The sequence below is a fragment of the Electrophorus electricus genome, chromosome 6 (genome assembly GCF_041902795.1).
Source record: "Electrophorus electricus isolate QZ-2024a chromosome 6, ASM4190279v1, whole genome shotgun sequence".
Classification (NCBI taxonomy): domain Eukaryota; kingdom Metazoa; phylum Chordata; class Actinopteri; order Gymnotiformes; family Gymnotidae; genus Electrophorus; species Electrophorus electricus.
In genome coordinates this window covers 5874917-5900453 of record NC_137502.1, presented here as the reverse complement: position 1 = coordinate 5900453, position 25537 = coordinate 5874917, and the positions used below count along the sequence as shown (strand labels likewise).

The window sequence follows — 25537 nt, the reverse complement described above, 5'->3', positions numbered from 1 at the left end:
CAGTCATGTTAGACATGCATGTTCCCTCACATTCAACATAATAGTTTCATATAAAACGGAGTCTTTTTGTTGAGATAAAATGCACACCAAATATTGCAAAAGAGCACTTTGTCTTCATCACCGTTCCATGATTCAACATCTGGTTTTCATTGCACTGGTTCTACTGTGCACTTACAAGGGCTTTGCAGATCCGCTTGCACTCACAGCACCTTGGACTGTTCTACAAACCAGTTCAGCACGGTCTGTTTATTCTCCTTCACCCACTTAATGTTGGCCTCGGTCCTCTCGATGACCTGCTCCAAAGCTCGCTTGGCTACACATGACCCATCTTCACTGCACACTTGTTGGAAATCCCTCAGCTAGACGGAGACAATTAGAGATGTGTGGGTGAACTCAAAATGTGCTGTAGCAGAAACAATGTCACTAGAGTATAAGATGTCTGAACATCTCTCACTTTTGCCGTCTAAATTATCAGCCACTAAGCAGATGTGCCGTTGTATACAAACCACTGAACCAGGGGTAGGAAATCCACAGTGCACTGGTGTAGCAGGGGGCTTTTATTCCAACCAAGCAGAAGCACACTGGATTCCCCTAGTTTAATTAGTTGCCCTCAGCCTCACGTTTAAACCTAGCCCTACACTAAGGGAAGCTTGGGAAAGAGCATTCAGGGCTCACAAGCTTGTGCCTGGTTGGGAAGTTTTTAAGAGCATATGAGAACTCACCTGTTGGAGCTCAAAGTCTGTGGAGAACCTCTGTGTGACTTCATCAATTAAACTGTCATCAAACATGATCCCATACCTGTTTCAAGGAAATGAGAAAAAGGCATGTCTGTTCAGAATGTGTAATATATTGCTAGTTACCAAGAGACAAATAATACACAGCCTTTAGAGCTCATCATTAACTTCAGAGCTCAACCTTTGATCCCTGAATTGCTCCTGATTTTTAGTACCATTATATAGCTCATGACTTCACTGTGAATCTTGGAGAAGTGACGATAAATGGCCTAGCCCTGGAGTCTTTGTCCTCATGGACATCATTTGATTGCCTGGTTACATGCTCATGTGTCATTCAGCAGTGTAATTCTAATAATGAAACAACTCACTCTTGGCTTATGTAGGTCCAGTGGGCCCTGATGAAATCCCAAGCCAGTGCCTGTCCTGCTACATTCTTGGCAATGTAGGTTATGGTAGAGGCTGCATCCATCTTCCTTATCTTATTATGGTCCAGTGTGTACCCAAGGTATCTGGATGGGGAGATGAGTGTGATTGTGACAGAGATTGGAGGCTGCTATGACAATGCTGAAGAGCTATCATCTATGATGTTTCTACCTGTTTAAGAGCCAGATTTTTTTGGTGCAGGAGAGTCCGTATCTAAGATCGTCTTTCATTGTGGCAATTGTGGCAGTATCATATTTTTCCCATGCAAAATCCCAGTCATGCTCATCTCCGGCTGCAATGGCATTGCAGTAGATGGTGGACTTTAAGTTAGGTGGGATGCTATGTTGGAACAGAAAATTCAATTGCTGAGAAAATTCAAGTGCCATAAGGAATACCTTCTCAACTTTACCTAAACATGTTTGTGTTAATTCCTCATTAATACATTCATTTATTGTAACTAATTTGCCCTTATTTCATACTAGAATGATTTAATCTCAAAAGTTCAAACATCAGTGCTATTATAATGTAATAAACAAAATGAATTTACCGATCGGTGCCATTTTTCCACTCATTGAAAAGACTTCTGGCCATTGCTGTGCACTCAAGAACACCGTTGCTGCATGCCACTGAGATGGCATTTATCTGGTTGTACCTGGAATGAGAATTAAAATATGAAACCAAATAAAAAGGCATCTAATATGTTATAGGATCATCAAATGAACTAAATATATGCTTACTGATCAGCAAGATCCAACGGAACAGTCATGTTGTCGGTGTACTTTTTAAAGTACTCGTACAGTGGAGCAATTTGCTTATGTAAGTATTTCTGTACACAGGACAATAGATTAAATAGTAAAGCAGGCCTTTCTCACACACACACATGCAGTTTCGCTGTGTCTGTGGGGCCTCTGTCTGATGTCATTTACCTGCATGGGGCCATAGACCTCTGAACGATCGAACATGAGCATGAAGTAGCGCAGGTTATTAAGAGCTGACTCCCATGGGACATAGTCAGTCTCATTGATCAAATATTTGGTGGTAGTCAGTGCCAGAGTAACATTGATGTATTTGGCCCTTTAGAAGAGAGGATGTCATGGGTTTCCTGGTACCTTGAAATATGTGACTGCTAAAAATGATATGACCTATGCAAAAAGCAATATAGCATATTGTTTATTATTAATTATTATTAGAAGGAATAAATAAAGATTAATCTACCTAGCAAGATTAAATGCATCATCGATTAGTTGGCCCCGGCTGATGAGAGGGATAGCCTATGAAAAAAGGAAAACCACAATGTAAGATGAATTTAAAATTATTGTGTCAACTTTAATACATTGTATTCATTGTAATTAACCAGACTCAACTTAAACACAGATTTATCTCTGTAACTCTTGCAATCTCTGCAAAGAAATTAAACTTATCTTGTTATTTGGCCGATCTGATATAACAGTGTTAAAAATTACTTACAGGATGATTACTCTCCAGTTGATGAATCAGTTTATTCCAGTTCTGTTCATCATAGTTCACTCTGTAATAACCGGTGCAGTTCACATTGGCCAGTAGCCATGCATCATCTTTAATTTCGTAAGCGGGTACTCTGACTAAGGGGATTGAGCAAATAGATAACAGTGCCACACCATGCTAAAACCTTTTTACATTGGCAACACATTTTTCTAACTGCTATAACAATTTGATTGACTCCATTTGCAAAGACCATAATGAGAGGTTGGACATTATAGTGGGGTTGAAGGTTTGTTTGTTTCTTACTTGGTCCTTTTTCTTTCAATAAATCCTCCTGAATCTCAGAATCTCTTTTTATAAATTTGATTGGAACCTTCCATTCAAGCCTGTGGAAGTCACAGAAGAACAGCAAAGACATTTAATAAATCACAAGGTGAATTTAGTGAAAAACAAGAGAATGATTTTCAAACTCAAAGTTCACAAGGCCTTGTCTTTGTTTATAATCAAAATCAACTATACAATTAAAATGTTTTACATGAGAAAGACTTTAAAGTGGCTCAAGAAGTATTCAAAAGGAACAAAAAGTTTCACTTTTGATTTCCCATGGTGAAAGTCAGCAATTTCTTTGCTTAAATGCTCAAGTACCTTCTTTCTCTCAGATCTAATGTTTGGTTTATAGCTCACCCTTGGTCTTCTCCTCGGTTTATAAGGAACTGCTCCTGAGCAATCATCCCAGTACTGGTGTTAATTGTGATCACTGGATAGCCTGGTTGCTCGGTCCATGTCTTCATTATACCCACTACATCCTTATGGGTATTGGTGTCCTGATAAGGAAGGAGAATACTCTGCCTTATCATATGCTGATTATATCTGTCATGCCCTTTATCACCATATATCATTCTTTCAGATACTCCCTCATTGTGTATTTGGTATGTTTCAAGCTATAATAACATGTCTATAGCTATGCACAAGTTTACCTCTTGAAAGCATTTCCACAGGTCTTCATATTCAACGTTCTTGTATTGAAACTTGGTGAGATATTTCTAAAATGTTGGATTCATATGACAGAATATCAATATGTATCTTATATTGCAGGTAAGGGTGCAAAATGCGTACTATCAAAAATTATATGAACCAATCATTTAAGTTTTCATAGAATGATGTTGGTAAGAGTAAGCCATGCTTACTCTATCAGCACTATTCCACTCACCCTAAGGCCTTCCATAAAGGCTTTCTCTTCAATGTAAGCATACAGCATTCTTAGCACAGCTGCACCCTATTGAGAGCACAGGGGGATTTCCTCATCAGGGCCCAAAGAAAAGATCTTGGCTTTGTAATAAATATAAACATCTATTAACTCTCAAAACTGATGGGCTGCAAGGTGACATCAAGCTAACCTTGCTGTAGGTAATGCCGTCAAAGAGCTCTGCGATGTCATCAGGATCCTCGACTTCAGACTCTGGTAAACTGAGGGGGTGTGAAGAGTTCAGGCAGTCTACCTCCATGGCAACACGGATTTCCTTCAGAATAATTAGATCTTTCTGGAAAACAAACAGGTAAATGCCACATTTGTAAGATCTTAGATCTGTTGCTTATGTTGAAGTGAGGTTTATGATACACCTAAGCCTCAACTAATCAAATGCTTTATTGCAGGGCAGTATTTACCTCAGTGCAACATAAACATTCTCAGTGATTTTCTTTTACTTACTATATTCCACATTGGCTCAGCGTAATTTACTCCAAAGTATGATAGGAATGTTGCAAGTCCCTCATTGAGCCAAAGGTTATTCCACCATTTCATTGTGACCAGGTTTCCAAACCACTAGTGATATAGCAGAGAGAATCACGGATGGAGGTTTCCACTGGTGGCCAAGCTGAATCTAAAGCGAGCACTCAACTTATTATGTCCTAAAGTCGTATGACGTCAGAATGGTTGAATGGTTGAAATGCTTTATGCATCAAACAAATGTAGAATTCTTAGACTTCTTCAGACACTTGTTTGCAGTTAAACTTTGTTAAATTATATGAATAAAATATGAGGTCATAAAAGGTGAATAGCTGTACCTGATGAGCTAGCTCATGAGCTACAACAGTGGCAACAAATTCCTTATTGGAGGCAGATGACACTCCCTCTTCATACAGCAGAGCGGACTCCCGGTACATTACTAGACCCCAGTTTTCCATACCACTACCACTGAAATCTGGCACGGCAATCTGATCTATGGACATAAACAGATAATGATTTACTTATTCCTTTAAAAAAATAGACACTCAACATTATATTTTAAGAACTTCTGCATTTTTTTTCCCCACCTAGTTTGTTTAATTGATATTTCATCTTGAAAAGGTTCTCATAATATTCCAAAATCTTCAAAGTGATTTCCATTGCGTAGTTTGCATGTCCTGCTGCCACAGCCTTGGGTCGTGCCCATATCTCGGAGCAGAAAGTATTGGGTATGTGAAACCTATAGATCTTAACTGAATTAAGATCAGGTCTAAATCTGATACAAATGTTTGTTAATACCAGTACATAAATGTGAGTATGAACTCTTCGCCAGGAGTCAGTTAAAAAGAAAAAAAAGCTAAGGCAACCTCACACAAACATTTGTGCGATAAATACACAACAATGTATTAAGCATATTCAGCATCAGTTGTGGTGTTCTTGCAATTATAAATCTGCAATTCATGAATCTAAATTGAAGCAAACTCAATACAAATAATAATAGTGAGAAGGAAGGAAGCAGAACGATATTAAAGGACAATGCGTAGCAGACCTTTATTTCCTTTGTGTCATGTTTATCTGATTTTCTTCCAAAATCTTGTACTGTTACTGTGAAAGCCAAGAGATATGTTGACATGACTGGTGTCGGGTCAAATGTAGTAGCAATCCATGAGTCTTCATCGGTTCCCATTTCCACATATCGAGAATAGCCTGTCAAACACAAAATACAGATATTGAGATGATTCTTATATATTTGTCTTAAATATGTGTTGTGTGTGTGTGTTCTTTTTATTTTTTAAAGCATATTCTCAAATTCACAGATTGGATAGGCTATCAAGTGCAATCATACATCTAATCAAATCCTGATTAAAGTCTGAATGAAGTCAGAGCAAGACTGATCTTTTGTTCTAAAATAATAGGCTATCAGCAATATATCAGCTGATGACTAAGGAAGGCTTCATAAACAATTGTCTTACCTTTGGTATTTGATAGGGCTGTGGTGCCATCTCTATGGATGACGGTGATATTGAACACTGCTTTCATATCTGGCTCATCAAAACATGGAAATACTCTCCTGGCGTCCGTGGGTTGCATCTGGCTTGCGATGAGGAATCTGTTAGGACAAGTATTGACATAAAACAGTAAACACACATGCTCACAAAAACATAGACAGGAAATCCAAACATTCCTAACAATATTTCCTTGTCACACCTATCAATGGACAATTAAATGCAATCCAGAATCAATGCCCTGACACCACTGACATGGGGATGGATGAAAAGGCAGATAATAAAATAGGGTTGGGACTAGGCTGGGACTCTTCTCTGTTTCAGCAGAGAACATAATTAAGTCTAAATCCAAAATGTATTATTATAGTAATAATACAATGATTACTATCACTATTAGAATTATACAATTATGCTTTAGTATAACAGAATGTGAATAGTGCAAGCCTGTTACAAACATTTGGGAAAACTCTTTTACTTAATTTGGTGCACTCTTTACCAAGAAAAACCTTTGTATTTCTTACACAATATTAATCACATCTGTTGTATCTAATCCAGACAATAGGCATAAAACACTTCTGATATGTGAAGACCTGTGTGTAATTCAAATATTACAAATTATATTTACCTTTCTTCATCCACCTTCTCAGTGTATTGGCTACTGTAAAGACCAGCCAAATCATCATGGAGTTCCCCTTCAAATACAGTAAAAAGATTATAATAGCTCCCATTTCCTATAAGCGCATCCTTTAACAGGATCTCAAAAAAATTTGTTTCATTTTGCACTTGGTATCTCTCGTAGTCTATTTCCTTTTGTGTGTCAGAATGGGTCACTACAACATGGGTTACAGACAGGAAAGCAGCATGAAGAAAAATACTCCTGGTGTCTTTCACACACTTCAACCTCACTGTTGAGTTTCCTTTGAAAAAATAAGATTGCTCTGTAACATTATTCAGCTTTGTATAAAGGAACGGTTGAATGTAGATTTTGTAGCTCTCTGGAATCAAATTTTTTGGAAGTCTCAGCGTTGGTGGAGGTCCTGTTGGAAGAGGTGTAGTAGGAACAGGACTTGGTGGACGTACGGGTGACTTCTTTTCTATCTGCATCTGGTACAGAATGACCATCAATACAATCCCACAAACAGCAGAAACTGTTAGCACTATAGTGGCGATAGCCAGTGCTTTAGAGATGTACACTCCTTTAGCCATGTCTGTCCCCTCTGAGAAACCCTGAAGAATGACTCCAAGCTCAATGAGGAACCTTCTTGTGAATCCAGGAAATGTATGTGGCCAAAGACACAAAAGTACCACCTTCACTGGGATTACACATTAACCACCTTGGATGATCAAGTAAACAAGTCCTTTGCATTTAATCTAATCCATTGCTTTCACCTCTGGATCAGAAATCGGTTTTTACATAAGCCCACCAATCCGATTTCACAAGAGGAAGCGTTACCCTCCAAACATAATCGTCCTACTAGCAAAAGCTTGTGAGAAACAGATTGGAATGGTTTTGTGAGATGCCTTTCCTGAGTACAAGCATTAACATATGAAATATTATATCTCTCCACATGTTGCCCCTCTTGACTCCATCGTATGCCTTGTAAGAGTTTGTTCCAAGTCTGCACGATTAGTGATCCGGCTGGTTGGGGCTGTGCTGGTACCAGTGAAGCCAGTGCTCTTCTTTAAAAGTGTTTCTCAAAGTCTTGCTTTAACATTGGCCACCCCTTGTGTCCCACTAATGCTGATCTATTACACATGCAAGTAAAATTGGTAGCATGTGTTTCTGCAAGGAGTTTTAGGGGAGGAGATTTTAAGCTGCTTTTCCCCTCCCTGTACTGCAAATTCTTGACTTTGTGTGAGAAAAAGGAAAAGTAGAAATCCATTCTGTAGCAATTACCAATAAAGCATACTTTAGGGTACGTGTATGCATAATAATGATTTGTAATTTAAAACGAATGTGTTACAGTAGAATGGAGAAAGTTTGATTCTACCCCTGTCCCCTCAAAAATGCAGGAGAAACGTGCAGCATAAAATGCCTAAAAGGTAACTTGGTTTTACAAAGACCGAGCCTGGGATAACATGTCAAACTGCAGCTATTTCGACGTTTATGGTTTATGAACAAAGTTCAGCTTGGCAATGTACTTTGTTCACCAACAAAACATTTCCTGTTCATTCTTGTAAATGGCTTCTCTCTCAATATATTCCAGTAATATTTTGTCTGATGAAACAGTTTCACTCCTTAGGAAGACTGTAGTAAACATACTGAACTATAACTATTGTAAAATATAAAAATAGCTCTTACTAATACCAGCCTATTCTTCAAAAAGACAATTCTATTATTTAGCAGTTAGTGAAAAGAGTGTGGATTGTTTCAGCTTTCTTCAACAATGCAATGGAGAACATATAAACAACATTGTAAACATTGTACATTTTCTCTTATCTTTTAGTTTTTTCCAAATCTACAATGGACCATAGTTTATTAGAATGCTCATGCATTAACAAAACTTTCAAAGGGTAACCTGATCACAAATACTGTAATTGCACAATTTTGGTTGAGAATGGATTAGCAGTTTATTTTATATAACTTTAAAGACAATCATGATTTTTAGCTCCAGTGTTATATATCATATGCATTTCTGCCTTGAGTGTTTTTATAAGGGAAATGTTAGCATACTACCAGAGGGTGTTGCCCTCATTTAGTCTCATCTTATGACTTTACTGAGTTAAAGACAATCTACCAAAAAAATTGCTGACCAAACCTTATGAATCAATAGATGAAATACTTTTGAATTTAGAAAAAAAATACTTTTGGCTACCAGTACCTGATGCACAATATATTCTCTATGTTTATGAAAAGAAAGGAAATTATATTATTGGTCTTTTCTCATAATATTCTGTACAGACCCACTCATTAACATTTGTATGTTGGTATATTTTGTATAAAACATTATAGTGAATTATTCTAAAGTGAACTGATAACAAAGGAAGCTGAAATCTGTGACAATTTATTATTTCTTAATAAATAATTGACATTTTTCTCCATTTTATTAAACTTTGAATAATTGCTTTGAATAGTTGTGTATATATGTATACAAATACATACTAATATAAATGAATACCAAAAATAAAGTATTAATATTACAGATATAATTATGTATATATTAAATAGTATTTAAAATATGTATATTCATACAAACTGGATCCACTTCCTAGAACCTCAGAAGCACTTTGCTTGCACAGCTGATGAAGGACCTTTGTCCAAAACATCCCATTTCTCTGGAAACCTTGCATACTTTTGTGTGTGCGCATGTCCTGAAAATGTCATTTTCTATAATAAAGAATAACCTAAGTAGTAAGCTACAGCACACAGATTATTATTGATAGATATCACAACCTCAGATAAATAAGCATATCACATGATTCTGTCAGAAATGGTTTTGACTGAAATGCTGATGGACTTTGTTTATAAGGAAAGTAACATTCAAGACTATTTGCTGCAGTCAGACATTTATATATACTGTATGGACATATGCTATTTTAAAGAATTACATTAAAGTTAAAAAATTAAAGTTATAGAAACTTAAAATTGAAAAAAATGAAGCAAATATATGCATGTCAAAACTCACATTATGTATTTTAATTAGAAAACATCCCAGAATAAAATAGTGTTGTGCAAGCCATAAGCACTCAAGTCAAAAGTATTCAGTAAAAAAAAAATATTTTTTAATATATATCTATATCTATATATATATATATATATATATATATATATATATATATATCTATCTATATATATATATATATATATATATATATATATATATATATATATATATATATCTACTGACAGGAACAGACTAAGGCTGCAAGAACTATAGGAAACATCATTGTCCAGTCAAATCTGATTTATTCTGGCAGTAAACAATTCCATGCAGTATTCAATTATCACTGCATCATATGGGTTCTGTTGACCATTAAAAAGGGCAAGGGTCTAAAACCAACTAATTAGGCAGAAATTCTGATTGCAGTACAAAGCTGTGGGTGAGGAGACCTCTATGGATAAGTATGAAGTATTACACCTACAAGAAGTTCTCTTTATGCTGGAACATTCTACACATTAGATAAATGTAGAAAAACATTTTTTTTTTCCTTTGGCAAAACAAAACAAAAAAGTTGAATTAATTGGTACATTAGTCTTTGGATCTGCAGTCTATGTCTACCATCACTTCTCATAAAACCATGTTACTAAATAACCTTAGATTTAATCTAAGTGATATACCTCTCTGGCATGGTTATCACGTCAAATCTTTTTACATAGTCACACTACACAGCATAATTCGTGTAAACAACATCAATGTGAGCACACTCCTTCATCTGTGTCTCATCTCTTTAGCATTATCCACAATTAAATGATGAAATCATTTTTTAAAAGCACAATTTTAATGATCAAATGAATATATCTTGCAAATTTATATATGTAAAAAGCTCAAGACAAAAGTCTGAAGCAACACTTAAAAACAAATGTTTAACAAAAGTCTGAAATGTTAAAACATTTTGTAGGATAGGATTTTTTTTTTTTTAATTTTACATTTTTTTAAGTGATCCTATTGGTTGGGATTGTTGCAGTTTACCAAACAGGTAAACCTACTGCAGTATTAGTAATATTTAGAACCAAAAGCCCACCAACTATTTTGATTCAGAAAGCAAGAGAAAAAAAAATCCACTTACTGTTCTTTAAAACTGATTTACAATACACTGCTTCTCCCTGATGGTACGCCAGCAGATATTTGAGGAGGCACCTAGACTGCTAAAATAATGAGTGAAAATACCCATTCTCCATAGTCTTTGAACTTCTCTTTTACCCTGCCAGTATTGTACAGATCTGCAGTTCCAACATTTACCCTCCTGAGACCTGGACTTCGTCATTTTATGCATTTTTAAAATTCTCTTTGATTTTTCTAACTTGTGCCACCTGGTAACTATGGAAACTTGGCAACATCTTTAAACAGAACTCAGGTTGGGGAAAAAGTGTTGTTCTCATATGAAGGCACTTCCATATTTTTCAAATGTCATTATTCTCATATTAAGTTGCACGGTCTCACAAGAATATACCACACTTACTGATAAGTTATACAGGGAACCACCTCTTACATACAGCTGAACTTGGCTGCCTATTCCTTTTCATTCAATAAACAAAACTGAGACTTGTGGCAGATCTGCTGCTGTCCCAGATGATTTGGTCTTGAATTTGAGATTTGCTGATGACCTGATGATTTTTCGTTTCTTTCTTTTTAGGTGGTGTACCTTGTTGTCAATAAGAAATGGTCCCAAATCTTGCCTGCTGTTTCTAGAGTGTGTGTGTGTGTGCGCGCGCGTCAGGAATGCCTTTTACCCTCCCGACTTCTGCAAGTATATATAGTCTGTTCACCAAAGCCAACTGTCTAGATGCTGAATGCAGTAGCAGGACTGCTGGAGAATGGAGGCAAGTTCTCCATAGCTCTGTTCTTTCCAATTGGGAAGGAGTCGTTCGTTGTTGAGGGCTTGCAGCCTGGGTGTGCCCTCCCGCAAGACCTGATACAAGCAAGGCCATCTACTCTGGATTCGGAGCCTGGTCCGGCGATCCAGAGTTATTCCCCGCACAATCTTTTTGGCCCGCAGCTCTCGCAGAGCAGGCAGTTTGAGGCAAGAGAAGACCAGACCTCGGCTCGGGGAAACATCAAGAAATTCTAAGGAAAGAGATTCAAGAGTGTATGAAATGCCCAGATTCCGAAGTGGAACAAGAACATGGAGAGTAAGGGACTTAAGGTTAGGCAGCGATTTAGTCAATGTTTGCAAGGTGCTCGGGCTTACGCCTTTAAATACCCAGAAGTATTTAAGTTCTAAGATGCGGAGATGTTGGAACTGAGTTATTAAAGCAACTGACGTGTCTGACCAGTCAAAGTGAAGGCGCATCTTGGTGATTCGAGGACAACTCTGGGCCAGTTTGGCTAAAAGAACCTGAAAATTACTGACTTGGTCCATTTTGGTGATATTGTCCTGATAAGCGCTAGAACTGGAGTTGAGCCGGAGGTCCAAGGGTTCCAGAAGCGTGAATGTCCAGTTCAAGTCTAAATGACTAAGGTCCCTGCAGTGGACATTTTCTAGCAGGTGAGATAGGAGCTCTCCCCACTTATTGCACTGGTCTCCCAAATCAAAACTTGCTTTGAGCGTGAGCAGACTGGCCCCACGAGATATGAGATGGTGAGTATAATGATGAACCCAGGCCTTCCAGCGCTCAAATTCCCTGTTGGATACAAGCAGTCCCTCTTGTCCGAGATGGAAAACCCCACGACGGGAATAGTCTGCAACTCTCCAAAGCTTACCTGATCGTACCAGGCAGCTCCAGCTAGAACATACGAGTGCAGAGTTACACTTATCCACTTCACTAAGGAATGAAAGCACATGAAGCTGACATTCCACTGGCAGCAAATTGAAAGGAAAGTAATCTTCATTGGCTTTTAACCTCCTTCGTGCACTAACAGGAACGAGAGGTCTCTTCCTTGGAGGCATGATCAGTGAGGGTAGACTTCCACAGCTCTGCAGTGATCATGCCTCTACTTCATTTTTTCACCGAGACATCTTCATTAGGTTGCACCTAAGACAAAAGAGAAAACAACGTAACCTAACTAGCTAGCTAACTACATTTCAGAGTAAACTTACTAAAAAGACTAAGGCACATGACTACATTTTTTAATACGTTTAAACGCGGAATGGTATTTCTTTTTCGATTAAAAAGGATGAAATTACTTTTAAGTACTCGGTTTCAGTGACAGGTAACTAGGTAAACTAGCTTGGAAAGCTAGCATGCAACGTTGATAACCTATCTGGTTAAACCTTCTTACCTCAGCATACTGGCTTATTGTCGGAACATTAGCCAGCTAACGCTAGCTACTGTAGAAAAAGATCAAGAATTGGGGGACAAAATGCACCGTTCCAGTTTGTTGACAGTGCAATGACTTACTATAGCAAGTTAGCTCGCTAGCAGTATGATTACAACTAACGCTATATATCTGAGCTGTGCAACTTAATTCCCCTTGGCCAGCTAACGCTAGCTAACTGGATAAATAACAAGCAAAAGCTAACCTAGCTACCTAACTAGTTAACTAAACAATCGAGACACAGTTCAATGGTGGGTAATCTCTTAGACGAGAATAAGCAGCACTTTAAATTGTTGTGCCGGGCTTGCTCATTTCAGCCACGAACGAAAACTAACAGAAACCGGTTATGACAGTAAACCATTCGCTAACGTTAGCCGTGTTAAAGTGTCCCGACGCCCTCTACTCTTGTTGTGCTTTATAGCGCGATGACGTCATCGACATGCGCGGTCCAACCTTAAGTGATAGAGGCAATAACGGCGATAACGTAGACGTAGGCGGTAATCAAAAGCAACATTTTAATAATTGTAAATGCGGGATAACTGGTTTATTGCTACTTTTCAGACTTATATTAATTTTTCGTTGTTGTTTATTCACGAATAAAACATTAAGGTGCCAGGGATTTTAACCTACAATGGGCTTTGACAACCGAACAAAGTGCATTCATATCTTGAGTCTATAGCGTGCATTTTATGTTGTTAGGCAAGCATTTCTATGGCCTTACTGTACATCACATGTCTCCAAATTAATTGGTTGTCTTATTGCTGAATTGGTTCTCCAGTTCACGCAGCCCTTGATGCCGCTTTTATTTGTGTATCACCAGCAAAAAGCACAACCAGCTGATGGTCGAAATACTCTTGTTTCAGTTTAAGGATTAAACACTGGGGCTAGAATTATAAAAGAATTTGGGATTTGGTGAGAATGCAATTTATATTGCCCACAGTGCAAATAAGAAAATTGTGTGCATAACCCAGTATTTCTTTATATTTGTTAAACAACAAACTGAATGTGACTCACATCGGTCTTGCATGATATAGTAAAGAAGCGCATGATATAGTAGCGTGATCTGTACAAGGCTTCAGTACAGCGGGTGGTAGTACCCTGACTCTGGAAGCACACACAACCAGTTGCTTACAAGAGACAGTCTGTGCTATTCTTATTTTTGCATGCAGATCTGATGAATGCTGTACATGCACTGTAGAAAGGTAGTGTAGAAATATAGTTAATCTTGCAATCACAGAAATTTGTGTGAGTCTGAAAAGGACATTTTCATATTTTTGTGAAGCCTTAGATTTTATTAGCACAAGATGGATGCAGAGTTCCTTTAGCTATAAGATGATCTGGCACATGTCATTATGCATAAGCTAATATATGCACTTAAATTGTTTTATTAGAATAGCTAATTTTATGTCAGATCTAATTCTGCTGTGCAGCCTTAATTGTGTTTCTGGGAATTAATGTTAAAGTATTCAGACATAATATAATATAATAGACTTCTAACCAATAATTCTATAGTGTATCTTGAATAGGTTGTGTTTCAGGTAACTTGTTTTGTGGTAGAAGCTGCCCATTAGTCTCTAGCCTATGAAAAACCAATTAAAATGTTTTGTATGACCGTATACACAGTCATTCGGATGCCTTTCTTTTACATAAATACACAATAGGTCCAACAAATAGGTACAAGGCGGTAAAGGCATAATATTAGATCTTATTTTGTGAACATTATCTTATGCTTGTCCTAAGATTCTATGTAATACCATTTGGCGTCCAGTAACTATTTTAGACACCGTCAACTTTTTAAGTAAATCAGCGAGAACATAAAGGAACTTATCTTGCACTGGTGATAGGATGTTGTTGCTATGCACGCCGGTGAAGCTGCGCAATCACAGGCTCGCGAGTGGACATTTAAAGGGAAACAACAACGCTCTCTTTGTATACATCCGAGTTTCGCAGTACATTCTAGTCTTTTATAAGCGACTACTGTGTGCTTCTGCGGTGACATTAAGTTGGACTTTACTCGGATTTAAAGAGAGGGCATATCGGACTAGAAACCACCAACAATAGTGCAAATATTTCGGGGTCTAGTTCTTTCGAAGGAGGTTCCGTGTCCTATCTTTCCACTCCAGCTAGACCCTGTCGCCATCTTGAATTTTAATGTAAATTATCTGGAAATTTTTGTTTGCTATATGGCATATTTAGACAGACATTTCGCTCATCTCGGTTGCTTGTGACGGATAGGTCTTAACTTAGGAAAAAGAACAAAGTGAGTATTAAAACACTATTTTTTTCTCATTTGCGAGATCATTCCCCATTTGACACTTTCCGGGTACGTTTGTTAGCCAACAGGGTGGTTAGCTTGCGAGCTAACTAGCTAGCTTGCTAGCATTTATGTATTTATCTAACCGCTAGCTGTTGGGTTAGCTTACCATTTAGCCGTTTTGAGGGCCAGGTGATAACAGTCGGTTAACTTAACATTGTGGTGCAATGTCTTTTAAGAATCCGAGACAAAAGTGTAACCTAGTTGTAGCACTCGCTTGTTTGTCTTGTTGGTTACCATTATAATGATGTCCATGGTCAAACTATTTGTGTTCTTCAGCTAGCAAGACGCTAATCTATCAGTCACTGCCAGATGCCGAGTGTTTCCTTATGTCGGAGCACTAGCTTTCAGCTGGGTTTCGTTCTGGTAAACTTTCTAGCTAGCGGGCTACTCTAGGACCGCTGCTTCGGTTAAAGTTATATAGCTAGCTAGCTAACTAGCTACCTAGCTTTGTGCTAAACGGAATTTAATTAGTTAGCGTTAATTTGGAGAATATTACTAGCTACATAAAGTTAACAGTCTTTTTCATTCGTTCCGTAGATTAATATCACGTCTAGTATATCTCTAACATAAGTTTGCATTTCCGTCTGTTGCCGCTCGTTTGTTTGGATCACCTGCCCTGGTTGCTAGTTACGCTATGTGGATGTTTAAATGGACAATAGAGCTAGCGTTAGCGAGCTACTGCAGCTGCTTAGCTAGTGCATGCACAGATCTCAGTTGTTATGTTTATTAATTATGAAAATACTACATAAATATTTATTATAACAGATTGCGCAAATATCCCCAGCACCCAAGTGTTCTGAAATTTTAGCTTTAATTTGTCTCATGCATCTGATTTAATTTGTCTTAGCAACCAGAGGGTGGCAGTCTGCGCTCAATAATAGTTAGCAACTCAATCAGCATATCAACCATTAGGGTTGTACAATGCGTACCTCGTCATGTGTTCTGCTGTTTAAAAAAAGCATCGGTATGGTAATGAATAGTAACCAATATGGTTACTGTCCAAAGAAGAATCTGACTTTCTCAAGTCTTTTATTGTAAAAAGAACGTGAGCGGACAGAAGGCACAGTGGAACGCAAGCCGAATGGTGGAATTTCTACCTCTTCTTTTTTTCTTTTTTTTTCTTTTTTTTTTTTCCTGTCCAGTTGGACTCCACAAATCATCACTGTGAACTGACCCACATCTTACCGGTTCCATCAGTTCAGGGACAGTGTTTTTATTTTGCCATCCGTTGCTGGTAATATGCTGTGAAAGCTATAGCACTAAATTCCTTTTTTTAAATTTAATTTAATTTTATTTATTTTTTTTACAGGTGGAAGTACCTTCTAAATCAGCAAGCAAGTTTTTGGGGCTGCAGTCTATATTCAAATTGCCCATGCACGCGGGAGATAAAACCGGCTTGTTCCACTTCTCTCCACATTGCATGATTTCTCATAAGCACATAGAAGCTAAATGCACCTTCACCAGAGAGCCAGCTGGTATGAAGTAGATGGGAGAATCCAAGAACATGGTGCTGAATGGCAGGAGACATGGCAGTAGGTTCTCCAGTGATCAGCCCGTTGGGAAGACCAGGCTGCAGAATACTCAGAGGGCTCATCTGCGCCAGAGCAAGGGCTCCCCTAGTGGCAGGAGATGCAGCCGACGTAAGTGCTCAAATGTAGTTATGCTTAAAAGCCACCCCCCAGTCTTAGGCCACTGCTTCACATTCACGGGTTTGATTTGATTTTCAGTGTTTAGCTCAGTGTCTTCATTGCTTTTATGAGTTCCACTTCACTGCTTGTCAGGTTTCAGCGGAGTAGCTGCAGAACCAGAACGGCGGCATGTGCCCTCCTCGGGCATGACTGCCAAGGAGCTGTGTGAGTATGATGACCTGTCCACCAGCCTGATCCTGGACCCTTACTTGGGCTTCCAGACCCACAAAATGAACACCAGGTTTGTGTTCTTGAAGTTCAGCATGTTTGGCAAAGCAGAGTTTGTCACTCACTGTAGTCTGTCTGTTGCATAGCCTTTCAATAAGATGACCATTATCACTAATTTTAGGGTGATTTAACTTTTTCAGGTTTCGGCCAATCAAGGGTCGGCAAACAGAGCTTAGGGAAGTGATTGAAAGCTTCAAGAAGACTGACAACCTTGAAAAAGCCTTCCAGGCTTTGACATCTGGAGACTGGAGCAGACATCACTTTCTCAATAAAACCAAGGCCCAGGAAAAACTCTTTAAAGCACATGTAAATGCTGTTCCTACTGTAAACATGCTTCCAGCCTTCTGCTTTGGACACACAAAGGTGTCAGGCCTTGTTGCATTGATCAGGAAGATAAGCTTTACTGCCTTTCCCTTGCAGGTATTTGTTTACTTGCGTATGTTTGCAGCAGACAGTGGGTTTGAGATTCTTCCATGCAATCGATATTCCTCAGAGCAAAATGGAGCCAAAATTGTAGCAACAAAAGATTGGTGAGCTCAGTTAAATGGCATTTACTCATTAATCCTTTGTTTTGTCACAAAACTAGTGAGTGTTTCTCATTTTTGCATTTCGTGTTTTCTTAAGGAAAAGGAATGATAAAATCGAACACCTTGTGGGCTGCATTGCTGAGTTGTCTGCTAGTGAAGAGAGAATGTTGTTACGGCATGGAGAAAATGACTTCAGTGTCATGTACTCTACACGTAAAAACTGCGCTCAGCTCTGGCTGGGACCCGCTGCCTTCATTAATCATGGTATGCGTGCAGTGTTTTTCCCTGCGTTCTTTCACCATTGGTGGTACTGCTTCAAGAAAGAGAACAAAACACATTCCTACTTTCAATTCACATCTATTCTTTTACCAGATCGTAGCTAAAGTTACTGTAGCTAAAGCTAAAGTTCCTGTTTTTAACAACAGATAGCTGTTTGTTTAAAAACTCTTGATTAACTTCAAATACTAGCATCAGCATGTTCATTATGGAATTTTTAGTATAGGGTAACTGGCAGTATAGCCTCTGCTTTACTAGGCAATGAGCCAAGGAGAACAGGCCAGTGAAGGAAATGGGGGAAAAAGGAGCAAAAACCTACAACAAGACAGAGCAGGTAGCATAGCAGGTAAATGAGCAGAGCAAAATGGGAGGATAGGCAAGAGACATAAAAAATGCAGAACTGCACTACATGTGAATTTGAAATTATTTCCCATGATGCATATTCGTTATAGATGATTTCCAAACCCCCACATGCCCTCCACCATTTAAAGACCCTAATCACCCACCAAAGTGAATTAAGCAACATTTCTGTCTTTTCCATTACAGATTGTCGGCCAAATTGCAAGGTTAGTACAAAATGGGCATGGGTGTCAGTGGGTCATTGCTTCCTATGACAATTAACTTGCTGCATGGGCACAAATGAAAATAGCTGATTGGAGGGTTTGTTACAGTTTGTATCAACAGGTCGAGACACTGCATGTGTTAAGGTCCTGCGCGACATTGAACCAGGGGAAGAGATCTCCTGTTACTATGGAGATGGCTTCTTTGGAGAGAACAATGAATTCTGTGAATGTTATACATGTGAAAGGTAGGATACCTTTTCTATTTTCTTTCTCCTTTTTTGGCTGCACAGTGACATAATGACTAATCACAGCTCATTTCATAACAAAGAATTGTGCTTTCCTACCATGTCTTCTTTTCAGGCGTGGCACTGGGGCGTTTAAGTCAAAAGCAGGGCTGCCTGTAGAGGTCCCTGTGATCAATAGCAAGTATGGCCTGAGAGAGACTGACAAACGGCTTAACAGGCTGAAGAAGATGGGGGAGTGCAGCAGGAACTCTGACAGCCAGTCTGTCGCCTCCACGGAAGCAGAGTCTCAGGAACCACCCAGTGGACAGACATGTAAGAGCACTTGGAAACTGTCCTTTAATAAGTTATTGAATGGTTTTCTTTTGGTTTGGAACCTTGTGATGGATATTTGGATGAGTTATGCTGTTTTCTTTTGGGTTTTTTTCCCCTCCCCCCATTTCTTTTTTTTTTTTTTTTAGTATTACGGAAGAGGACGTTGCAGCCCTCTCTTAAAAAGCTTTGCAAAGCCAGAGCTGTAACGAGGCAAACTCTGTCAAGCACTCCTACCTCTACCTCATCCTCTAAACGAAGTCAAACAACCAACACCAGTTTACCAAAGAGACTTAAATTGAAGCCCACGCAGCCTTTGTCAAAGGGACGGAGACGTTGTCGAGCAGCAGAGCCTAAGGCCCCTGGCCGAGTGAGTGCTGGAAGCCTGGGTCAAAAGCAGTCCTCCCGGAGAGAGTCTGACAGGCGAGGGTCCGTCCACCTCTCTGGTTGCAGGGGCAGTGTGACCCGCACAGCAGCTCACGAAAACAATCAGAACTCCTCAAAGGGTGCTTCAGCATGCAAGGACAGTGTGCCTTGTCCGTACAGAACTCGTAGGTCCACCCGGACCTGTCTCAGTGCTCAGGAGGCTGTTGGTGGCAAACGGGGGTCAAAGCCGAGCAGCCCGACCAAGCTGCCCGGCGGCGTGGTCCTCAAGGCAGAGCCTGGCGACCTCATTCCTGTGACACCTGGGCACCAGATCAACACTCCCAGCCTTGAGGCCAGCTGTCCCAGGAAAGGGACATGCCCCAGAAGGAGGAGGACGATAAAACAGGAGGAGGTGAGCTCCTACGGGGACGACTTCCTCCAGGAGGGCGTGCCAGACCTGCGGCACGCAGCCCGGGCTGCCGATGTGGCAGACTGTGGCAAGGTGCCACTCGGCCTGCCCGGCCGCCACCAGCACTACAACGGCTCGGCCAAGAGCAGCAAGCCGCTGCGACGTGGCAAAGGCAAGAAGAAGCGCCGCATCACGCGCTACGATGCCCAGCTGATCCTGGAGAACAACACGGGCATCCCCAAGCTGACCCTGCGTCGACGACGAGACAGCAGCAGCAGCAAGGCTGACCCAAGGGATGCCAAACCGGCGCACTCGCCCGGCTCATCCAAGATCAGCATCAAGTTCAGTAAAGAGCGGGAGAAGGAGCGGGCCAGCTCATACGTGGCTAAGCTGAACAATGGCTTTGGCCACGGCCCCCCCAGCACCTCTACCAAGCTAAAGATCCAGCTAAGGCGCGAGGAGGACAGCCCGGGCCTGAGGAGGCCTTACCCCGATGATGTCACCTTCACGGGGATAGTCAAGAGGGAAGCAGGTGAGGTTCTTGAGCATGAGGTGGCTGCTCAGGTGGGTCAGAACATCGAGGAGGATTCACTGACTTCAGAGGATGAGGAAGAGGACGACTACTTTGATAATGAGGATGATTTCATCCCACTTCCACCAGCGAAACGCCTGCGGCTCATAGTGGGCAAAGATTCCATAGACATTGACATCTCCTCTAGAAGAAGAGAGGACCAGTCACTCAGACTCAATGCTTAAGCTATGTAAATAGTCCTTGTTCCTACCAATCATGTCCATTTGAATTATGTAATTTAAATGGGGAGTACAGATGGTTAATTTACAATTAAATCGACACAAGATATCTTTCTCTACATTTTAATGATGGCACTTCTTTATTCCTTATTCCTTATGACTATAAATATTGTAGAAAGTGTACAGGTATGTATGAATATTCTATCCAAGTCTGATTAATGTGCAAATGTTTGTCAGCATTTTTTTGTCCTGCTTTGCTGTTTTGTTCCACTAAAGAAATGGCCCAGTCAGAAACACTAATGTCAAATAAAAGCTGCCAGGGCACTGATAGCCAGCAGTAAGCATTATTGTTTGCCTAGTGCTTACATGCCCTGCAAGTCTTCATTCAACACTGGCCATTTTGGCCTCTTTGGTTCAAAAGTCTTTGGTTTCTCAGCCTGGTGGTGGGGGGTGGGGGGGGGGGCGGCTGGGATATGTTCGTCCACATTCAAAAACACAATGTATGAGTCTGTCTCAGAAGGGTTTTTAATCACAGTGTGGAGAAGAATGTGTTCCACTCATCATGTCTAAAGGGAATACTGAAAAAAAAACTGTACAGAGGGGTGACAAAAACCTAAAATGATAAAATTCTCTCCACTTTAAATGTTCTGTTTGAATTCTTTTGTCATGTATCAGATGTTTTGGCCATCCAAGGTCAAGGTGCTCATTGTTGTGGCCTGGTGCTGTTCCATTAAAAAAGTTAAGACTGAAGTAGTGTGTGAACAGCAGAAATGTTGTGTGACCTCTGAAGTCCCATAGGAAGAAGTGTTTAGGCACAAAATCTGATTTAAAAAATCAAGTTGTATTGAAAAATTTAATCCATAATTTGTTAATGACAATATACAAGTATTTGACCTTGTGGCTTTGTGCAATTTGTGCTTTGCCAGTGAGGTAATTATTGAGAGTAGCTGTTAGTCTATAATTTAATTACTCACCATATGAGTAGGCAGCTGACACTTTTTCTTAAAAAAGAGAAAAAAGGTTTTCTTTCTCTCATCTGGTACATATAATGCTGTCTATAAGTTCAGACAGGTTGCCAGATGCTAATTTTCATAATGATCACAGATATTTCCCCAGGTTGTTCTTCTCAGCCTTCCTCTGTAGAACTTCATGGGAGTAACAATGTGGGATGTATACATGCATTTGGGGGGGCTTCCTCACTCTGTATATTCTGGGACTTGTTTTTATTTAAGTGTTTTGAGTACTTGAAAACAATATAAAAGTCATTTTCAAGATATTTGCTGTGTCTACATGTGTCCTCGTTGTTTGAGATTTGTGTATCTAGTAGAGGCACAATGGTATAAAATGTTTCCATGATTATGAAGTGACAACCATTCGTGCCATTGTGGGTAGAAGTGACCAGTAGTCCTGACTAATGGAGGAAGTTATTGATTTTGTAAGCATTTTGGCACATCAAACAGTAACTTATGTTGTGGTTTGCCAATATAAGCTGTCATTCTTCTGAATTTGCGTACACTTGGTTTTCAGTGTCTTGTTTAGGACAGGGATTTGTAATGCCGATTTAAGTCTCTAAATAGGGTTACTAAAACCTTCAGCATTGTCAGAATAAATAGGCTAAATGAACTACATTTGTTCCTATAATGTTTATGTTATAGTTTAAGTGTCACTAGTTGTCCCAGGAAAGATTTGTTTTACGTGTATGACCATTCAGTATTTTACAGAAGCAGTATACGAGAGCTTTTTGAACTCTTTCTGTCTAAGATAGTGACCCGAATATAGGACACGTGTATCGATAATAATCTTAGTCTGTTGCTGTAGTTGCCTACAGACACTCCTCCGACAGCGTTGTAGCTACAGTAGTTGCCGAGTGGAACGGAATAGAGACTTAGAGAAGTTTCGCGTCGGGTGTCTTGTGCAATCTTTTTTATGCCACGTAGCTGATACCTGCCAAGCTAAAGCTTGATGCGCAGGCACTTAGTTGTTCGTCTCTGATTTGTCTTTTGGGTTATTTAACTAATCATTTAGACAGAATAACCCCTTATAGTTACTCGTGAATGTATGATTTATTTTGATAGGTTAGCCCTTAGGATGGCATTTTCTTATGATGAACCTGCAGGCAAAGTAAAAGAAAGTGCTGCACGTATTGATGAATTTTAAAAATCGCTTTGTATTCTGACAAATCCTTTAAAGGAATGGTTGTAGAACAGTGAAAAAATCTTACGTTGCGAAAAACAAAAATGAAGGAATGTTTGTAAAAACGCAAGTGGAGTTACTTCGTTTTGATTGTAAATTACAGATCTAAATTACAGAAGTAGAGTAAATTATAGGATACATGCAAACCTTGACTAGCGCGCTGAAACCCTAACAAACGTTTCTAATGTGTATAGGCCTATTAAAACACGTGTCCTATGGTAATACAAGTATCATTTGAACAGTTTTTTTCTGCGATAGCCTGTTTCGAATAGACATTTTGTTGCTTGTGACATCAACATTTGGCATGCTACGTTTTATTTGAAAACACGTCAAGCCCCTCATGTGACCTTGTTTTATTTGCAAAATTGCATCGTTTCAGCAACATCTTTAAAGCGACAGTGTTGGATACTGCCACACATTCCTTCCACAATAATTTGTACTGTGTCTATAAGAACTTATGCTCATTCAGTAAAACAAAACAAAATAAAACAAAACAGTTGGTCAGACACTAAAGGCGAGAAAGTCAGGTGATGTCAGGGCTCTGTGCAGGCCACTGGAGTTTCTCCACGCTCGTCACACCTTACTGTTCTATTTAGTGTCACTCATTTTGTAATGCTGTCTAAATTCTCAGAGGGTAATTCAAGGTTCCTTATTGGTCATTATACTGTTACACATAGTGCACTATAACTTAAAAAAAATCATTATTTGTGCATAAAGAAAACTCAAAAAATGGATTGAGTAGCACCCAGATCCAACACAATGTAACATAATTAAAACAGTAGAGCAGGTAGGATGATAAATACCAGATCAGAGGTGAAAAATAGAATAGGGGAAAATAGAAAAAAGATATATATAAATACAAAGATTTATACAAACATCAAACATCCATTTCAGTATTATGCACTCGAGAGGAAAGGAAGCATTTATAAACCTATCTTTGAAACGAAGATTAAAGTAGTTGATATATCTGTTGCTTTCTTGGTGTTTATAAACTGCATGGATTTGTGAAGTGATTCAGTTTAAACCAAAATGTCTACCAGAGATGGTAGACAATTAGAAAAAAAAATTGTTGAAAAAAAAAAGTATCATACAAAATAAAAAGTTCACAACATATACTAGGAGCTTATTAGATATTTTGTCATAACAACGATGTCCTTGAGTGTTAAAGAGTAAGTTCCTTCAAGACGGTTAACCAGAACAACACACATATCAGGCCAAAAAATTTTGTGTTGCACTAAAGGTGCATAAAGGTTTCATAAACAAATCCACAAAAAGTATACGCTATCAATGTCCAAAGTGAGTTCATTGCACAAATGTTGTGGAATCATTTAAAATGAATTTCTTTGGCTTTATTAAAGATACAATACATTTGACATTACAAGTCATTCTCCAGTCAATGTCATCAATGAATGATATCCAGTAAAACTTACCTCTCCCATGATCAAAGCTAAAATTACTTTTAAGCAGGTGATAAGCCCCTTAGGAATATCTTATTATCACTGCATTAAATTATTTGCAGGACACAGGAAAGTCAGGCACCGTCATAAACTGCCAATATGAAAACAGGTTGTCAGTGTCATCCAACACAGAAAGAATGTTAATATCTCTGCGAAACTAGCTAGGAAAAACACTGACTTCTTATAGTTACATGTACGGCATTTAGCAGACGCTCTTATCCAGAGCAAGTTAACCTACCGTAAATGCAGTCAGTGAACAACCGATGCACATCGATTACGGGCAAAGGTACCACAAATCATACTGGTTTGCTACTGGATTTCCTGGACGTTCACGGGATCAATAATTTCAGGTGATCCCAAAAGTAACGGTCACAGAAAAAACAAAAACAAACAAACAACAAAAAAAAAACTATATTTGTAAAAAGCGACCTTGAGTTTGAGAAAGGCGCTATACTACTACTACTACTACTACTAATAATAATAATGTAACGCGAACCAAAATAAATTAAGATCAAGAAATAAGCATTACAGTATTGTTTAATTGATAAAATGGGACGTGGACGTAGCATCACTAAAGTCACAGCAGAGCACATTTGAAATCGTCGAACTGCCTTACTTCAACATTGTGCCTGTAGCGCTAGTCTACTATTGTTATTCCGGATACTTTGCGCCACGAAAGGTCAGAGGGATCTATTTCCTGCGCAAGCCAGTCGTTGACTTCCGTCTGCTGTCGCCCTTATTCTTGTAGGGCCTGATGTGAGAACTTGTTAAATAAAATGTTTACTTTTATTTTTAAGGTGACAATAAATGTAGAATAAAAATCAGAACGAGAATGTCAAAAATTCAATTGCAGAAAATATCTTCACAGCTATATTTCTAAACTTGAAGGCACAGAGAAAAAGTCACAAATGCATGCAAAAAAGGGGAAAAAAGAAAACCTGAACGCCCGTAAACAGCAACAGCAACTCAAAACTGCTGTTGTTTTTATAACAGAAAGACGAACTCAGGTAGTAGATTTCTCCCGTTTGATGTTTATGCTAATGTAAACATGATTAACATTAACATAAACGTTACTGTTACTTTGGATAGCCCGGGGCTATCGCGCTACTGTCAACTCATTTAGTAATGCGTTTCCGGGGAAACATTTTGATAACATTATGATTTGCCAGGATTTTCTGCTTTTCCGGTTTTTGCGTGTAAAAAAAAGCGCCTTTGATTAGTTACAATTATTCGTCTCCGCCCCTCTGCCCCGCCCCAGCTCTTATCGTTCAGTGGCGCAGTACAAGTGCACAAATCAGTTTTGCAAAAGACTGCGACAGACTGTGCAAAATTAAAATACAAGAATAGATAAAAATTATTTTTAACAAAGATCATAAACTGCATATACAGTCTACGGTTAAGATTGGAAGATTACCACTGTCAAGGGGCTGTGTCTGAATAATC

At 39.1% G+C, this 25537-nt stretch overlaps 3 protein-coding genes across 5 annotated transcripts; 1 reads left to right on the top strand and 2 right to left on the bottom strand.

Annotated features, from left to right (window-relative positions):
* Positions 1-2: 2 nt before the first annotated feature.
* On the bottom strand, positions 3-7808 carry anpeplb (alanyl (membrane) aminopeptidase-like b). The gene is made up of 20 exons (XM_027004013.3): positions 6475-7808; positions 5817-5953; positions 5393-5550; positions 4932-5052; positions 4683-4837; positions 4327-4440; positions 4016-4159; positions 3829-3894; positions 3596-3661; positions 3303-3442; positions 2925-3004; positions 2625-2758; positions 2373-2428; positions 2084-2231; positions 1895-1983; positions 1705-1809; positions 1329-1496; positions 1103-1243; positions 723-798; positions 3-359 (listed from the first exon to the last, which is right to left on the bottom strand). The coding sequence occupies exons 1-20, from the start codon at positions 7053-7055 to the stop codon at positions 201-203; spliced, it is 2838 nt and encodes a 945-aa protein (XP_026859814.3). The 5' UTR covers positions 7056-7808; the 3' UTR covers positions 3-200.
* A 1030-nt stretch (positions 7809-8838) lies between these two features.
* On the bottom strand, positions 8839-14457 carry si:dkey-12e7.1 (uncharacterized). Of its 3 annotated transcripts, XM_027003937.3 has the most exons (3): positions 12731-13762; positions 12352-12483; positions 8839-12234 (listed from the first exon to the last, which is right to left on the bottom strand). In XM_027003937.3, exons 2-3 carry the CDS (start codon positions 12396-12398, stop codon positions 11274-11276), a joined length of 1008 nt encoding a protein of 335 aa, XP_026859738.3. In that variant the 5' UTR covers positions 12399-12483; positions 12731-13762; the 3' UTR covers positions 8839-11273. The 3 variants fall into 3 exon arrangements, with proteins under 3 accessions (XP_026859738.3, XP_081571547.1, XP_026859737.3); XM_081715421.1 differs by lacking the exon at positions 12731-13762 and adding an exon at positions 13781-14457 and having other exon boundaries at positions 8839-12483; XM_027003936.3 differs by having other exon boundaries at positions 8839-12483; positions 12731-13761.
* A 217-nt stretch (positions 14458-14674) lies between these two features.
* On the top strand, positions 14675-21720 carry kmt5b (lysine methyltransferase 5B). Its single transcript, XM_027003935.3, has 10 exons — positions 14675-15026; positions 16393-16723; positions 16865-17012; positions 17140-17305; positions 17420-17529; positions 17624-17790; positions 18349-18368; positions 18474-18610; positions 18726-18922; positions 19069-21720. The coding sequence occupies exons 2-10, from the start codon at positions 16570-16572 to the stop codon at positions 20448-20450; spliced, it is 2481 nt and encodes an 826-aa protein (XP_026859736.1). The 5' UTR covers positions 14675-15026; positions 16393-16569; the 3' UTR covers positions 20451-21720.
* The last annotated feature ends 3817 nt before the right edge of the window (positions 21721-25537 follow it).

What these genes read in the sequence shown, in the direction of transcription:
- anpeplb (XM_027004013.3), bottom strand. Translation starts at nt 7,055, where the DNA reads ATGGCTAAAGGAGTGTACATCTCTAAAGCACTGGCTATCGCCACTATA. An exon ending in CCGTTGGATCTTGCTGATCA is followed by an intron (nt 1,810 to 1,894) that starts GTAAGCATATAT and finishes TTCTCATTCCAG; the next exon opens with GTACAACCAGATAAATGCCA. An exon ending in TGGAAAAATGGCACCGATCG is followed by an intron (nt 1,497 to 1,704) that starts GTAAATTCATTT and finishes GTTCCAACATAG; the next exon opens with CATCCCACCTAACTTAAAGT.
- si:dkey-12e7.1 (XM_081715421.1), bottom strand. Translation starts at nt 12,398, where the DNA reads ATGCCTCCAAGGAAGAGACCTCTCGTTCCTGTTAGTGCACGAAGGAGG.
- kmt5b (XM_027003935.3), top strand. Translation starts at nt 16,570, where the DNA reads ATGGGAGAATCCAAGAACATGGTGCTGAATGGCAGGAGACATGGCAGT. An exon ending in TGGCAGGAGATGCAGCCGAC is followed by an intron (nt 16,724 to 16,864) that starts GTAAGTGCTCAA and finishes ACTGCTTGTCAG; the next exon opens with GTTTCAGCGGAGTAGCTGCA. An exon ending in GAATGTTATACATGTGAAAG is followed by an intron (nt 18,611 to 18,725) that starts GTAGGATACCTT and finishes TCTTCTTTTCAG; the next exon opens with GCGTGGCACTGGGGCGTTTA.